The following is an 18,424-nucleotide window of genomic DNA, read 5'->3' on the forward strand; positions in this document are numbered from 1 at the left end:
CCAAACTAAAGGGGATTCTGTTTTTTTGAAGTGTGAAATATGACATGAAAAAATAAGAGAAAAGATTCTACCACTTAAGATATTCGACGACTGTTTGTTTCTTGTGAGCAAATTACCCTGCATCAAATCAAATAAAGCATGGTCCCAAATTCTGCTTACCTGAAAACACAAGCGTGTGCACACACACACTGTAGTGGCGGCACTCCGTCTCTATTTCACTCTTCTGTACCACCTTTAGGAGTCAGTCCGGCAACATGTATTTGAAACGCGAGCAAGTCCAGGTACTTTTCTTGCAAAAAAGATGTTTATTGAAACTTTTAATTTACATGGCAATACTCGGTCAAAAAACTGTGTTGCTTCCAGCTTATCCGACTCCCCAACTACGTAATTACAGTGTGCCGGAAGCCCAAAATACTAAAAAGCGCATTAGAATGTCGGACTTCTATATTCTATACCTTTAATAAAACAGTATTTTGAAATCAACTAGAAATTATATCCTTAACATCAAACATGTATATTTCTCCTCTAATCATTTTACCAGTACCAATAAAATTAACCTTTAATTGGCTCTTACACACACCAAAACAGATCTTCTAATCAATCCTAACCCTCTATTTGGCATCTTTGGTTTGGAAGAAACTATTTTGCATGTCTATCAGTTTTGGTCTTAGAATTACAGCATCTGCACAAATATTTGCTATACAGGAGACAAATTTGTTATCAGTGCTCTCTTTTTATGCTTGAAGTACATATTGCCCATTTTAACTGCACTTGACAAATTGCTTTGTGCTGCGCAACTTTCTGGTAGAGGCCATTCATTTTCCAGGGCTCCCTGCACACCATGTGCAACTGAATGTTCTGACATGTCATTGCCGGATCATTCTGACCGTCTCACCTGACTCAGCTGTAAAACATCATGCTCGCTTCTACCACAGGGACTACTTGAAGTTCCCCAACAAAAGCATACAAGCGTCCTGTCTGTCAGTTCATTATACAGTATCAGACACAACACATTCATTTATCGATTGCTCTTTGATTAAAAACATTAGAGTACTGAGTTGCTAAGTTTCTGTGTAAATGTGGACTTGCTCAGGGCTAAAGCAAAGGTTTTTCTTAGAATAAACCAAGTATGATGATATTTGCAGAGGAAACATCGAGTACTTCTCGCTTCATAAAGCGATATAGAAGATGGATGGAATGTGACAATCTAAATGAAAGCTTTGCCCTGGAGTATATTATGCTTCTTTCCAATTTCACAGTAACTGTGTCATGGTTTCCAGACCCTACAGGGAGGCGGTTTTAGCATAAAACTCACTTTTAATGATGGAAAAAAACAACACCCCAAATATTCAGAGAAACAGAATACACAACAGACTCCAAATTGAGTGAACACATAGGAATGAAAAACACGTAAATGTGGACTTGCTCAGGACAGAGGGGAGTTCGAAGAGTTTGGTGCACATTGGTGGAAAGAAACATGGAGATAAGTAGACATTGGAAGAAAGACTAAAGGGCTCTGAAGGTATAAATACACAAAGGCCTCATTTGGAGGGTAGGGGACAGCTGGAAATACATGTGGAATAATGTATGGAGACACAAAGAGCAAAAGACTACCAATAACAGGAATTGTATGGTGTTAATTACCTTAGGGTTAGGGTTAAGGTTAGGCTAACCCTAACCCTGGCTCTGCATACAAAACACTTGTGGTTCAAATGTTTTATGTAGAGTAAGCCATTATAGAATCAAATAGTGTTGGGACTTTTGGAAGCCAACAGTTTTTCGATTTCTTTGTATATTCCCTCATATCCATTCTGAAAGCTTTGGCAGTCTCCATTCAGGAATTTGCTGACATGTGTGATTCTGTACTGTATATTCAGGCTATGATTCTTATTCCTGACATTGGGGTGATACTTAATATTCTCTCATGAAAACTAAAGATAAAGTAAAAGTAAACATAGAGTAGCAGGACCAACATAGGAAGAATCAGTGGTACTGAACATGCCAATGACAATACGTTATTGGACTAGTTACGCTTCCGGAGAGGTGCACGTCAGGTTATGACCTACAGAATTTTAGCAGGTTTTGTGGTTTTGACGTACCTATGGTATACATTTAACAGCATAAAGCCCTTTACCCAGCCTTCTGCAGTCGTGTTTTATTTAGACCAGTAGTGAGGTGCTGCTTGGACTCTTGGACTTCCTGGACTTGGAAAACAAAGGGCAAACTTCATCACTTCAAGCCAATGATTCAAGATTCAAAGCGGTATAAAGAAAAGCATTTCTCTGTGCAATGAAATTCTTTCTCTGCTGTCCACACACAGATGCCGGTTAATATGTACAATAGAACTAGAACAGATAAAATACTAAGAGGATAAATAAATGGAGACAAGAAATTGAAGGATTAAATAGATTTGTGTGTAAAAGAGCTATGAGCTTAATATGCTGGTTTGATATGTAAGATAACCTGATGTGCAAAAATTCTGATTTATGTTAAAGTAGGTCAGCTGTTGAAGAGTCTGAAAGCAGTGGGGAAGAAGGAGTTGGTGAGTTGGGATGTTCTGGACTTCACACTTGTAAACCTTCGTCCTGAGGACAGAAGTGTGAACAGTCTATGTTGGGGGTGTGTGGACGCAGCTCTCCTCTGGACTCTGTGATGGTAGATGCTCTGCAGAGAGGGCAGCGGGTCCTGGTGATCTTCTCTGCGGTTGTTATCACTCTCTGCAGGCGTTTGCGGTTCATAGCTGTAGCGCTGCCGTACCATGCAGCGATGCAGCTGGTCAGTGTGCTCACCACAATGTAGCTGCAGAATCTGCTGTATACATAATTTCCTCAGCCTCCTCAGGAAATACAGCCGCTCAGCTGTATTACAGCCGGGGTTCAGTGTGCAGGTGAGGTCTTCAGTGATGTCGCCCAGGTACCTAAAGCTGCTCACCCTCCCCACTTCAAGACCCCAGATAAACACTATCATCATGATTCCTACAAAGCAGTAGAAAAAATTCATCGTACTTGATCACTGACCATCAGACTTATTATTATCACTCTTACTGCAGGTGCACAGTCAAACCATTTTTGTGGGAGTTGGAGGATTTTCTGTTTTCCACTAAGGGACTTCACTCTTTAAAGATTTTTGCAATGTGTGAAGGACACAGCACAGCCCATCAAATTCCCAATTATCACTTGGCATGTCTACTGAGAGAGAGCAGGGCACTCAGGCGTACAGTAGCTCCTTTGTGCCTAGTTGACATAGAGAGAATTTAACTGCAAACATGTACACCACTTTCCTGTGTGTCAGGCAATTTTGCAGGAATTTCAGGTGGTTCTTGTTACTGTACGAGAACTTGTCCAAGCACAAACCCACATTAGATACAGTACATGGCCTATTTATACATGGACAGCATACAGTACACATGGACAGCTTCCCACAGGAAAGCGAATGATTCAGTGCAGGTAAACACTATTTATCAAAACAGCCGCTGGGTGACATCATTTTCTTCCAGCTTTCTCTCGTGTTTACGGTCAAAGGTCGACGGAACGACAACAAGCGGAAGGCTCTGCATTTATTTTCCCACAATTCCCTCACCCAAAGTGAAAGCACTGAAACACCAAAGAAAAATAAGTAAATCTGACGTTATTCCAAATCACAAATGGAGGCAACAGAAAGTGGTTACAACACACTCCTTTAGAGCGTTTCCAGACACACATTTAGCACCGAATGTAATTTTTTACATGCAAATTGTCAGTGACAGTTATATACTTTATTTGGTTTAATGTTGGTGTAATTTCAGTAGAATCTCCTGTTGAATCCTGTTCATTAATGAATAATCTCCTTAATGGTTCTAATGTAATGATTTTTTTCCCCCATGGCTATTACAAGCTTTAGCCTGCTGAGTTTTAGCCGGCAGTCCATTGCACAGTGTTAGATCACCAGAATAATAGATGTCAATAGTAAGGGATCAGATAGCACAAGACAGGAAATTGATAAGAATTACAAATCTGCTAAAGGAAACAGTGGCAGTCCATCCTGCTGTTTATGTTTCGGGCTCTCCTCCTAATGCTTTTAGCAGCTTTACTGAATTAATAGAGTACGTAATGCTGAAACTCATCAGCAGTTCAGTTTAGTACCGAACACCTCATCTCTGATTTGTAACAACCATGAGTTATTACGCTAATTTCGACTTACGCAAAAGAGCTCACTTATGCAAAGAACATATCGATCCCTATGAAATGCAACTTACAGTAACATTCGCAAACAAGATGTACTGATAGCACGAGGGTTCAGCAGTTTCTTGTAATCCAGAAGGAAGTGCATCTTCCATTTAAGGATATCAGACTCATCGTGTATAGTAACGGATGTTGTTGTTTGAGTGCAGGAGGTGTATTCATTCTCTACACACTTTTCCTCTTTCCTGTTGGCAAGCAAACAAACAGAGAAAGTTTTATTAGACTCAAGTTGCTACCCGCTGCTGTGCGGTGACAATTTATTAATTTATTTATTTATACAGTGATTAATCAGCTCTAAGACGCACCTCTTCCCATAAAACAAAGAGCAAATACATATGGAAACTAGCGCAGGACATTTCCAGGAGAGTCATGACAACAAAGCAATCATTTACATATACAACATGTTAGTGGGCCAGTGAAAAAACTAACAACAATATCATAAAAAGGAAATAATTAATCAGGTAAAGCATGTCGGCCCATGCAGCCATTCACCTCAGCAATAGTTAATAATAATAATAATAATAAATTTTATTTATGAGCGCCTTACAAGTCACCCAAGGACACTTTACAATAGGATAAAACACTTAGTAAAACAATGGCAGAATAAGAACAATAAAATAAAGCACAAGATAAAATGAACAAACAGTGGATTCACAGTGAATATGCAGATTTGAACAGATGAGTTTTGAGTTGGGATTTAAACTGGGGGAGAGAACCAATATTTCTTATTTCAGGGGGCAGAGAATTCCACAGCCTGGGAGCAGAGCAGCTGAAAGCTCTGCTTCCCATGGTGGTGAGGCAGAAGGAAGGTACAGTAAGCTGGACAGAAGAAGAAGAACGAAGTGAACGGGCAGAACAAGTGGTGGTTAACAGGTCAGAAAGGTAAGAAGGAGCGAGGTTATGAAGGGCCTTGAAGGTGAGCAGAAGAAGTTTGAAAATTATTCGGAATTTCACAGGGAGCCAGTGAAGTTCCTGAAGAACAGGGGTGATGTGCTGGTAGGAGGGGGTTCTGGTGATAATGCGAGCAGCAGAGTTCTGAACCAGTTGAAGCTTATGGAGGGATTTTTGGGGGAGACCATGCAGAAGAGAATTGCAGTAGTCAATACGGGAGGTAACAAGACTATGTACAAGAATGGACGTAGACTGGGTGGAAAGAGAAGGAAGCAATCTGTTAATGTTACGTAGATGGAAGTAGGCAGAACGGGTGAGGTTATTGATGTGTGATTTATAAGAAAGTGTACTGTCTAGGATGACACCAAGGCTCTTAACCTGAGGAGAAGGGAAAACTGTTTGCCTTCAAAAGGTTGGATTTGGTGCCAATAAGGAGGATCTCAGTTTTATCCTCATTGAGCTTTAGAAAATTAGAGGTAAACCAGGATTTTAACTCGGATAGACATTCTGTAAGGGAAGAAGGTGGGAGGGAGGAATCAGGTTTGCAAGAGAGATATAACTGGGTGTCATCAGCAAAACAGTGAAACTGAAGATCAAATTTGCGGAAGATGGTACCTAGAGGGAGGATGTATATTATAAAGAGAAGAGGGCCTAAAACTGAGCCTGAGTTAAACAAAGATTAAACAAATTAACTGCATGATTTTTACTGCTTTAATGGGAGGGTGTGTGTCAAACATATATATTCTTCAATGAATGAATGAATAGGTAGTAGAAATATGAAAAGGAACAAATAAAGGGAAAGGTGTTGTTATCATTACCTAGTATTCTATTCATGAATATAATGTAGCCAATAAATTGGGTTAATGCCATGACCTAAGGGCCAGAACTGGCTCAAACGGTCCAATCTCTCCACTGGATGACTTTGCAAGTGTCAAATTTGAAAAATAAAATAATATCTTGCTGTGGAAAGCAACAGTATTTTTAGTGCTGGAATCGTAAAATATGAACTGAAAAGTGTAACGTTGTGAAAGTTTTGTACCTTTGTAGATCCACTGTGTAGTCACGGTGCTGAATTTTTATTTTAAAGATATCTAATAGGCTAATATGTGTCATAAATGGATGCTTCACCATTTGTAAACATTTACCAATTAACTATATAATACATAATGTGGTTGATTAATCTCACGGGTGCCGTAAAATGATTTGTAACTTTCAAAAAATATAATTAAATACAATTACAAAATATAAATAATCATTAATAATATGAATTAACAACATTCATTTGTTAACTTGGGCGATAAAAGTGTCAGTTTAATTGCTTATTTTATTTATTTTCATAGTGCAAACTGCTCAGACTGTTATTGAATGACCTGTGGAAGGTCTAGATTGAATGCTGGAGTTTTATATTGGGCAGTACAAGGAAGAGAAACCAGTGAATGCAAGGAAACTTTAAAATGGAAGCAATTTTATATGTATGGGAGTGAAAAAAATGAGCAAGCTGATGCCAGAAACAGGTGGGCAATATATATCAGCCAGTAGGCGTGAACCATGTCAGGCCCTGGTGCTGTCCAACTCTTCATACTGGAGACCCTTTCTTGGATGGATATATATATATATATATATATATATATATGTATACACATACACCCAGCACGCCCCTGCGAGCGGTTTATCCTTCAAGCTCGGGTCCTCCACCAGAGGCCTGGGAGCTTGAGGGGGTCCTGTGCAGTATCTTAGCTGTTCCCAGGACTGCGCTCTTCTGGACAGAGATCTCCGATGTTGTTCCCGGGATCTGCTGGAGCCACTCGCCTAGCTTGGGAGTCACCGCACCTAGTGCTCCGATTACCACGGGGACCACCGTTACCTTCACCCTCCACATCCTCTCGAGCTCTTCTCTGAGCCCTTGGTATTTCTCCAGCTTCTCGTGTTCCTTCTTCCTGATATTGCTGTCATTCGGAACCGCTACATCGATCACTACGGCCGTCTTCTTCTGTTTGTCTACCACCACTATGTCCGGTTGGTTAGCCACCACCATTTTGTCCGTCTGTATCTGGAAGTCCCACAGGATCTTAGCTCGGTCATTCTCCACCACCCTTGGGGGCATCTCCCATTTTGACCTCGGGACTTCCAGGTTATACTCGGCACAGATGTTCCTGTACACTATGCCGGCCACTTGGTTATGGCGTTCCATGTATGCCTTGCCTGCTAGCATCTTGCACCCTGCTGTTATGTGCTGGATTGTCTCTGGGGCATCTTTACACAGCCTGCACCTGGGGTCTTGCCTGGTGTGATAGACCCCAGCCTCTATGGATCTTGTGCTCAGAGCTTGTTCTTGTGCTACCATGATTAGTGCCTCTGTGCTGTCTTTCAGTCCAGCTTTGTCCAGCCACTGGTAGGATTTCTGGATATCAGCCACCTCCTCTATCTGCCGGTGGTACATACCGTGCAGGGGCCTGTCCTTCCATGATGGTTCCTCGTCTCCCTCCTCTTTCTTGGGTTTCTGCTGCCTGAGGTATTCACTGAGCACTCGGTCAGTTGGGGCCATCTTCCCAATGTATTCTTGGATGTTCGTTGTCTCATCCTGGACTGTGGTGCTGACACTCACCAGTCCCCGGCCCCCTTCCTTCCGCTTAGCGTACAGCCTCAGGGTGCTGGACTTGGGGTGAAACCCTCCATGCATGGTAAGGAGCTTTCTTGTCTTTATGTCAGTGGCTTCTATCTCCTCCTTTGGCCAGCCTATTACCCCAGCAGGGTACCTGATCACGGGCAGGGCGTACGTGTTGATGGCCCGGATCTTGTTCTTACCATTCAGCTGACTCCTCAGGACTTGCCTGACCCTCTGCAGGTACTTGGTGGTTGCAGCCTTTCTAGCGGCCTCTTCATGGTTCCCATTCGCCTGTGGGATCCCCAAGTACTTGTAACTGTCCTCTATGTCTGCAATGTTGCCTTCTGGTAGTTCAATCCCCTCAGTTCTGACTACCTTCCCTCTCTTTGTTACCATCCGACTACACTTCTCCAGTCCGAACGACATTCCAATGTCATTGCTGTATAGCCTGGTAGTGTGGATCAGTGAATCGATGTCTCGTTCACTCTTGGCATACAGCTTGATGTCATCCATGTACAGGAGGTGGCTGACAACTGCTCCGTTCCGTAGTCGGTATCCGTAGCCAGTCTTGTTAATGATCTCACTGAGGGGGTTCAGGCCTATGCAGAACAGCAGTGGGGACAGAGCATCTCCTTGGTAGATCCCGCACTTGATGGTGACTTGTGCTGTGGGCTTGGAGTTGGCCTCTAGTGTTGTACGCCACATCCCCATTGAGTTCCTGATGAAGGCTCTTAGGGTCCCATTGATCTTGTACAATTCTAGGCATTCCAGTATCCAGCTGTGGGGCATTGAGTCATAGGCCTTCTTGTAATCAATCCAGGCAGTGCACAGGTTGGTCAGTCTGGTCTTGCAGTCTCGGCTGATTGTTCTGTCTACCAGTAGCTGGTGTTTTGCGCCTCTGGTATTCTTGCCAATTCCTTTCTGTGTCCCGCTCATGTATTGACCCATGTGCCTGTTCATCTTAGCCGATATGATGCCTGACAGGAGCTTCCATGTAGTACTGAGGCAGGTTATTGGTCGGTAGTTGGAGGGGACCGGTCCCTTCTTGGGGTCCTTGGGGATCAGGACCGTCCGGCCTTCAGTTAGCCATTCCGGGTGTCTCTCGTTAACTAGCAGCTGGTTCATTTGTGCTGCTAGACGCTCGTGGAGTGCAGTCAGCTTCTTCAGCCAGTAGGCGTGAACCATGTCAGGCCCTGGTGCTGTCCAACTCTTCATACTGGAGACCCTTTCTTGGATATATTGGATATATTCTTGGATGAGACAAGGAACATCCAAGAATACATTGGGAAGATGGCCCCAACTGACCGAGTGCTCAGTGAATACCTCAGGCAGCAGAAACCCAAGAAAGAGGAGGGAGACGAGGAACCATCATGGAAGGACAGGCCCCTGCACGGTATGTACCACCGGCAGATAGAGGAGGTGGCTGATATCCAGAAATCCTACCAGTGGCTGGACAAAGCTGGACTGAAAGACAGCACAGAGGCACTAATCATGGCAGCACAAGAACAAGCTCTGAGTACAAGATCCATAGAGGCTGGGGTCTATCACACCAGGCAAGACCCCAGGTGCAGGCTGTGTAAAGATGCCCCAGAGACAATCCAGCACATAACAGCAGGGTGCAAGATGCTAGCAGGCAAGGCATACATGGAACGCCATAACCAAGTGGCCGGCATAGTGTACAGGAACATCTGTGCCGAGTATAACCTAGAAGTCCCGAGGTCAAAATGGGAGATGCCCCCAAGGGTGGTGGAGAATGACCGAGCTAAGATCCTGTGGGACTTCCAGATACAGACGGACAAAATGGTGGTGGCTAACCAACCGGACATAGTGGTGGTAGACAAACAGAAGAAGACGGCCGTAGTGATCGATGTAGCGGTTCCGAATGACAGCAATATCAGGAAGAAGGAACACGAGAAGCTGGAGAAATACCAAGGGCTCAGAGAAGAGCTCGAGAGGATGTGGAGGGTTTATCCTTCAAGCTCGGGTCCTCCACCAGAGGCCTGGGAGCTTGAGGGGGTCCTGTGCAGTATCTTAGCTGTTCCCAGGACTGCGGTCTTCTGGACAGAGATCTCCGATGTTGTTCCCGGGATCTGCTGGAGCCACTCGCCTAGCTTGGGTGTCACCGCACCTAGTGCTCCGATTACCATGGGGACCACTGTTACCTTCATATATATATATATATATATATATATATATATATATATATATATATATATATATATATATGTATATATATACATATATATACATATATATATATTTATATGTATGTATTGCTGTAGTGAGAAAGACTGCCCTTTGATACCAAAGTTGTAGCTAGTTTTTATATTTGTGGATATTTCAAGAAAAGACTGACTATCTTACCTTTTTTTCTGTAGGTACTCTTTCAAATGTTCACTTGTCTAAATGCATCAAAGGTCCAACAACTTGCCACGGCCCCTTCAGCTATGAAAGGAACAGTTAATATATGCATGGTTTTACCTGCACTTACTCTTGTATAGACTGTATAAATGCACTTGAATACTGATTCACTCACCTACATACATACTTCAGTGAATTTGAATGGTGGTGTATCTCCTTAGCGTAGGATAAAAGCTACGACTGATTAATGCGCACGAACAGTAACACTGCAAGCAGGAAGAACCACATCTCACTGATACAGTTATCCAATGATTTGCAGATCCTTTCATGTGGAAACAAATATATAATACAAACATGTTCCACTGAGTAACTGATGTTGACATAGCATTTTGACAGCTTTACTCTGTATGCACCTTCTGCCTGAGGGACCTGGGTCTTGAGCAATGAATGCAGTCAATTAAACCTCATAGCAACATGTGTTAATAGATATATCAGTGAGAGAAGAAGGTGAAGGAAATAAAGAGTTCCTGCAGGCTGTAAGACTGAAGCATGAGATAGAGAAACAGCATAAGAAGGGAAGACCCGCAAAATGTGTTTTTTTTTCTTTTAGTGATATTTCAGTGGTACTTGACCCTCTTGTATGTGTATGTATATTGCATGTGAATTTACAAGAAGTGGTTTTTATGTGAATAGCTGGATTAATGTTTAACTATACATGGAAATAGCTACAATTATTTGTCCTGCAAACCGAACAGGCCTTTCAAAACTTTGACCAGATGTGTCTATGCCATTATTCAGCCAGCTATGTAATCAAAGGTGCACCGTCGTTTTTTGACAGGTGTGTGTAATAAATGCAGCCGAAATAAAGCCAACAAACTCTCCTCAGCTGTGCAGTGAGGACCTCGTGGTGGATAAATGGGTCAAAAAACACAGGGGGGATGGCGTAACGGCCTGTTACCATACTCATTGAAGTCATCTATTTTTTCTCAAGCTAAACCCCCCAAAATTGTTTTTGTGCATTTACATAAGCAAAAAGTACTGCACAAATTTTATGAGCAATCCCTCATTTCTTTTCATTCTGCTTCCGAGGACCAAGATCTTTTCTTATGGTATTGTTGCTTTTTCACTCATTTTCAGTAGAGTGCTTGTATACAACCATTTGCAGGGGAATATGTTAAGCCATTTAACAATGACCTAAGGCTTATTCAAACATATTAAAGTCACCTAAATCTACCTGTAACAGACAACTTAGAAAACATTTACATTTTGCATTTCTTTAGATATCACAGTTTGATAATCATAATGTCGTATTTTTGCAGCAATAAGGTGATTGGCATAGAGCTATTAACTGAAAAAAGTGGCCTATCTTGGCAAAATGTAACTGGACAAGAGGAAATAAAAGAAGTTGCAGTCATAAAACTGTCCACAGCAAATAAGAAGTATCTGGAAGTCAGGTCCATAAGAAATAGAAATACAAGACCTGACAGATGCATCTAGCCATTCAGCTGATCGATCTATTGTTTGCCAAACCCTCATCAGAAAGTCTCAGCTGAAAGGTGGCTATCAAGAAGCCATTCTTATGAAAGAGGGAGAAAAGGTATGCCAAATTGAATCCATCTATCCATCCATCCATTCGCTTCCACTTATTATTTTCAGGGTCGAGGGGGGCGCTGGAGCCTATCCCAGCTGTCTTAGGGTGAGAGGCGGGGTACACCTTGGACAGGTTGCCAGTCTGTCGCAGGGCCAAATTGAGTCCAATGAATCCATAGATCAAAATTTGAAATCTTTGGATCAAATTGTTGTCGATGTGTGCTAAGGAGAGAGGTGTTAAAGTGTCAAAGCCAAATGTAAAACAGTAAATATGGTGGAGGAATTGTCCTAATTTTGTTTTGAAGCACACACCGAAATATGGTTCTGAGAAGAACTATATTAAAACATACATCATGTTCGTGAGCAGAGAAATAGAGACATGTGATATTGTTACTTTTTCATGATCCTTAGCAATGAAGGAGGAAAGTTAGAATCAAACATTTGCTATGCAAGTCACTCTCTTTGGGGAAAAAAAACATCATTTGTACAGTCACAGTGATGCAAGCAGCTACTGCCATTGCTTAAGAACACATGACTTAAATCTCTGCTGGTCCTGCATACTCAATTTCAATAACCACAGCAGCAATTTTGTCCAATAAGAATGAGTAAATAAGGTAACAGATTATATTATTGAAAAAGACAGTTTAGTCGTGTAGGAAATTCAGCTGCAAAATGTAAGATTTGTTATTGGAATGAATAATTAATTATTTATTTTATGAACTGAATGAGTTTATCATTTTATCATCTCAATTGCTATAAAGTATCTTCAACACAGCATGATGTTTATTTTGTAAATGATGTTGCTACTTAGAGCATAAAAGATAAAGCAGGGTATTAAAGTGACGAAGAAAATGTATTATTATCCTACGATTGACAAGTCGCTTAGGAATAGTGTTGTTATCTTTAGTCACTTTAGTGTCTCTCAATCAGTTCCACATATTGCTTATTCACAGATGCTTGCAATAAAAGACTATTCATAGAGCCATATTTACGCACTTGAGCATATTTTGCACCAGGTAAAATATTTCAGTTAATGTCAGTGTGAATGGCTGATTAATTTGATCATCTCCCACTCTTACTTACAGTGTTACTTCAGTTCATTGAAATTTGCAGGCATACCTTTATGCACAGCTATCTTAAAGTCCCAGCACAGCATCTTAATCCAACTGAGGTCTTGAATGTGACTGGGTCATTGTTGCACCTCAGTTCTTTTCTTCTTCGGCCATTCTGTTGTAGATTTGCTGTTTTACTTGGAATATTTGTCCCACTGGAAAACTCAGTCTGGACCAAGCTTTAGCTGTTGGACAGATGGCCTCATATTTGAATCTAGAATACAGAAGAGCTCACGGTCAGCTTAATGGCTGCAGGGTGCCCAGATCCTGTGGCTTCATCACTTCTTCATGTCAGTGTTTGATATTTGACATGAGGTGTTTCTGTTAATATGCTGTGCCAAACGTGCACTATGGGCAATCATCTCTATCTGAAGGACATTGTCCCAGAATGGCCTGGCCCTAAGGGTGTAATTAAATGGAATTTAACTGTATTTTAGCTGAAATTCTCTTTCACATTGTACGTATGCTGTACTTTTTGGGGCGTGGGCTGTATTATGGAGTGGCTCCATCTTGTCTAATTTCCAGCTATACTTTAAGTATACTGTAAAAGCCTGAAAAGCCCCTGTATCTAAGATGGGGAAATATTGTCTGTTTTTCTGCTAAATTACCAGGATATTATGCAGTAGGTTACTTTAAAATTAATTACGCACTACTTAAATTTACTTACATTTAGGGATGTCAAAGAAAACCGATACTCAGATATTGTTTGACACTAAAGTTATTTTCGAATTTGATATTAATTTGCAAGAATATCAATATAAACAGTGTCCTTGTCACCTCCTCCACCTGGCACAGTACTTCAGAGTGCACCATTGCATACAAACAGGCACACAGCTCTTCTCCCCGCTAACACTTGAAGAAATTAACATTCATAACACTGAAGAAAACTTTAAAATAATTTTAAAGAGGTCACCACGGCTCTCATTTCAATGACACTGAAGTATTAGACAGTCATTATAAATGTCACCTTGAAGTCGCACACGTTAACGTTAGGCGTTCAACTGTTAGCAGCTACCCGATAGCCACATTAACCACCTGTTATCATTAACTTAGCGGCTAGCAGACTGCAAATCAAGGATAGAATATTGAGTCATTCCTTCTGTTGTTGCAGGATGAGGTCAAAATCGTCCCAATGGTATCAAAAATGTTATTGGGTATGGAGTATTTTCCTGGGTTCTTTTTGTAGTAGTTTGAAATTCTAGTATCATTATAACCTTACTTACAGTTGTAACTATAATTACATTGTAATTTCAAATAAAATACACTGATATTCAATTTAATTACAGCTGTATTATCGAGTGTTACTTTCTTGTGATTTTTTTCAGATGCACTTCCTCTATTTCTCCCTCTACATGGGGTGTCTTCTGCTTAATGACTGACTCCAAACAAACACTGGCAGTTGGAGGAGGAGAGGAGGAAGAGTAAAGGAAAAGGTGCAGAAAAATAGAGAGGACAAAGTATGGACATAGATTAAATGAGAATAAATGAGAATGAGGAAGGAAGGGAAATAAGATTATGATGTTGAACAGGAACAGGAAAAAAGATGATAAAGGGATGCAAATGAAGAGGTCATGGGAAGACAATACAACAAGGAAGTATGTAAAATGTAAGGGGACAAAAAGCAGAGAATAGGATGATAAAAGCAAGGTGGAAGGATGAGTAAGAAGAAAGCAGAAAGGAAAGAAGAAGAGCTGTAGGAACTTTTTTTAAAAAGATTAGAAAATGACGAGGTTAAAAGGAATCAGGGGTGGAAGTAGGTCGGGAGGAAGAGGTCAATGAAAAGACAGTGAGTCAGGAAAAGAGAACTGTAAATACACAAAGGAGTTGGAAACAGTGGAAGAGGAAAAAATGATAGAAGGAGAGAAGATGCTTACAGAAATGAGGCAAAAGCAGAACGAAACTCAGTGCAAGAAAGGACATAAAAGTTAAAGAAGAAAAAGACAACAAGAGAAGTGAGGGAAGAAACGAAAGAGGAATTATTAACTTCAGCCAACTGGGAAACAAAGCTGAATAGGTCTGCTTCAGTTGTTATTACCCTTTAATTTAGACTTCTAAAAAAAGGAAAAAACACTTACAAAAAAATCTGTTTCAATCTTCATCTTGCATTTAAACTGATATGTTTTACAACTGAACGGTTTATAGAGGTTATAGCTGGGAGGGAGTCCTACAGGTTATTTTTTTCAAGCCAGCAGATGTCACTCTAGAGCGACAGGCGATCCTTTTTACTACAGAAGAGGAAAAAAAAGGACATAAAAAAATCAAATATTAAATGTTCAGGTGTATTTTACAGAACATATTCAAATAAATATTAAAACATTATTTTGTTATTATTTTCTTCATCTGCAAAATTAAAATAAAATAAAATAAATAAATTGAACCGCATTTCCCACAATGCACTGCAAGGTTGGAGGTTATCTGGACATGTGTAGATACCCACAACTGCCGCCTCTTTTTAGTGATAAATTAGAACTTTGCTCTGTTTATTGTGCAACACTTATCTTCCGCGCCGGTGTGTGAGTGCTGCGTGTCCGTTAGCGTCCACTCTGCGTGTATATGAGTGACAGCAACGCAGACGCTGAGCGGAACGACAGTCCTGCTACAGACAACCACCCCGCGCTGCTCGACTGCTGCGGAGGGCTCAACAACGTCGATTATTCCAAGGTAAAAGTGAAGCCGTGTCACAGGAAGTTGTTCCGCGTAACGTAGCTCCGCTTCCCTGAGAAGCTACATTTGTCTCTTGACAGACCGACTGAACTATTGAGCGCTGACCGCCGGAAAACACAGTCGGTACAGTTGGTAATTTCAAAATAAATGCACGACTTTCTTCATTCGGAGAACACGTGTTTACTATGACCAGTACAATGCAGTTTCAGCATAAAACACAGACGTAACAATTCTTGTCTGTTTAATTGAGCCATAACATGTATATTTTGTGACATGCAGGGTATTGTTATGCTCTTATTTTGATTAAAACAGAAGAGGTTATGTAACCGGCGCAGGTTGAAAAATGGAGCAGGGAAAGTGCCATGTTTGCTAGCTATTAAATTGTGCATTTCAAAGATAAGTTCATTATTATTGAAGTAATAATACAAATACCAAGCAGAACATTTTAACATTACATTTTCCATATCCATAAACGAAATATGTCTTAGTAAATTAAAAAAATGATTAAAGGTTAAGTGTTATTTATTTATATATTATATTTATCTAACTCAGCCCATCATATTTTTATTTACATTTTTAAATGTAATTTTTAAAAAAATGTATTTTCATATTTTAATTTGTGTATGTATCTGTTGATGGCTGGCAACTTTGTGCAGACGTTTAGCTTCATTTCCACACATGACAAATATAAATATATGTAAAGACGAAAAATGCAAAAATGTAATTGTGTAAGCTGTTAGCCTACAGAATCTTGTGAGCATGTAATATCTTATCTGCTGCATATATCTCAACAAAGTAATGCTAACCTGTTCAATTTCCCTTTTCACTTTTCTTATCCTTCCAGATAAAAGATTAGCTGTGATTAGCCTTTTTAATTAAAACACACGGTAGTGTGAAGTGTTTTTGCCACCCTTTTGTCCTGCTCCATTAAATCTTGGCAGATATTTACTTACCATTTGCCAGTTTTATTCAGTTTTACCCCTGTAATGTAAGAACCCCTCTTCAAGAGAGGGGTTTGCAAACCCCTCCAAGCTCTTGTAATCCAGACCATTCCTTTAGCAAAGCCTTCAGGCTGAAAAGAAGTAAATTTTATGTAGTCACGGTGCTGTCATGAAGTCTGCAGATCTTTCCTGTTGACTAACTGCAAAATGGCTCACAGTACTTTTGGCTATAATTCCCTTTTGGTGCTGACACTGTGAAGAACACAGAAGACACCCAAAGTAAACAGAGGGCATTAGCCTAAGGACGGATTTTATTGCTTTCCATCACTGGCGCCAGTGGATATAAAGTGGAAAACCACACAGAGGAGCCTACTGTTTTTGAAAGAAATCTTATCGCTGTTGCTGCACTTCATAAAAATTAATTAATTAAGTAATCTTTACACCCTTCAGCGTGTTTCACTGTGTGATCTGTGATTATTTTGCTCCTGCTTATTCAATATCAAAGCGCTGTACGAAAGCTTTTGATATAGCATGACTACGCGGTAACTGGCCAGTTCAAACCATAAGTCAAGGACACTTTGGTCAGATTAGGGAAGATGGTTGTATAATGTGTAATAGACTGTATATGAAAGATGAGCTGAAAATTGTTTTGTAGACTTTGCTTGGAATTGGCCGGTAGAGCCAGGGCCTTGTCATCTAATGCTAGTTCTGGCTAGTTAGCTTGGTTAACAAGGTGCATCTGCTATTTATTGTCATGTTATATGGAATGGATGTGACCTTAATTGACAAGTCAATTTTTTGTTTCTCTTATTTTCCCGTGGTTATTTCTTTCAGATGGACTTGATGCTGTTGGAAGCCTTCCTAAAACACATTCATGTTTACGACTCCCGCTTGTGTATTGCTGTGATTGCCATCCTTTTTAACCCTTTATTTTGGAATGTGGTAAGTGCTGCTCTAGATTGTATTAGAGCTTTTTTTTTTTAGCTACTAAAAAAGAGTGTATATTAGTTTTAATGTGTGTACTTCTCATCCTGTGCAATCAAAACCTTATTCTTCCATTGCCAAAAAGAGCAATTGTTTTCCAATAAATTTTTGTTAGACTTTTCGATTTGAAACCTGTGACGGTTACCTTCAAACAGCAAAAGTCAATACTTAAAAAAAATAAAATAAAAATCGAACCAAACAGTTGGATTGGAGGCCTGTTATTGCAAATAGGATTTGTAGCTTCCAAGATGGCTTCAGTGTTAATTCAGCGTTTTTTAGCATAACAAATGTAGGTCATCAGCATACGAGTTATCAGGTTGAGATCTGAACTTTAACAGGGTCATTAACACTGCCTCAAACCATGACACAGCCTCCATTGTTTTAAAGATGCCTTTAGACACTCACTGTTGTCTCTCTTTTTTGTCTTCTTCCAAGTCAAAAGAAGCCACAGATTTTGTTTTGTAATTTGGCGTACTTCAGCCTTTTCTCCATGTTTCCCTTTCTTAAAAATGGTTCCTTAACAGCCACTCTGATGACCATTTCTGATGAGCCTTTAGTGAACAGTAGGTGGAGGGGCAGATGCAGCCCTCAGGTCTTGTGTCATATCTTTGCTGTTTATTTTCCTATTTGTTAATGATAGGACTTTTATGTATTATTAATCTGCTGTAAATGGTTTTCTTTTGCCCTCCCTGTTCTTCCTTTGCCCTCCACATGTCCACTTTCTTCACGTTTTTAAGGACTAACTGCACAGCATGCTGAGATATGTCATGTTTTTGGCTAATAGCAGTATGGGAGTCAACGTGTTGGAGATTAGTAACTAAGGAAGAGTCTGCATTCATATTTTTAGTCCTTTACATCATCAGAGGGTAAAGACTCATTACATAAACTTTTACGTGACGCTCCACAGATGCTCCAGGTATCAAGTGCAGGCATAAGTGCGCACGTCTTTCCCACTGATGGTAGTTATTGAGACAATTAAGTCAACACTGTGGTCTAATTATATCTGCAAGTCTACATAATACTGTAAATACAACATTATGTTACATAAAGCCAACT

General features: G+C 40.5%; 1 protein-coding gene and 1 long non-coding RNA gene across 4 annotated transcripts in view; one reads left to right on the forward strand and one right to left on the reverse strand.

The window, feature by feature from the left end:
* Nucleotides 1-669: 669 nt before the first annotated feature.
* On the reverse strand, nt 670-15,188 carry LOC143419784 (uncharacterized). The gene is made up of 4 exons (XR_013099783.1): nt 12,787-15,188; nt 10,253-10,343; nt 10,081-10,161; nt 670-4,405 (listed from the first exon to the last, which is right to left on the reverse strand). It is a non-coding gene; the product is annotated as an uncharacterized LOC143419784 (long non-coding RNA).
* The window catches only part of pemt (phosphatidylethanolamine N-methyltransferase), a 116,958-nt gene continuing 113,710 nt past the window's right edge, over nt 15,177-18,424 (forward strand). The window contains exons 1-2 of one of the 3 annotated variants that reach the window (XM_014409734.4): nt 15,177-15,440; nt 17,219-17,326. In XM_014409734.4, the coding sequence (XP_014265220.2) occupies nt 15,333-15,440; nt 17,219-17,326 (216 nt within the window). In that variant the 5' untranslated portion in view covers nt 15,177-15,332. Of the gene's footprint in view, nt 15,441-15,491; nt 15,576-17,218; nt 17,327-18,424 lie in introns of those variants that run through there. The other 2 variants (XM_076887248.1, XM_024803511.2) reach the window with 2 other exon arrangements.

Source organism: Maylandia zebra, linkage group LG8 (assembly GCF_041146795.1).
Source record: "Maylandia zebra isolate NMK-2024a linkage group LG8, Mzebra_GT3a, whole genome shotgun sequence".
Taxonomy (NCBI): Eukaryota; Metazoa; Chordata; class Actinopteri; order Cichliformes; family Cichlidae; genus Maylandia; species Maylandia zebra.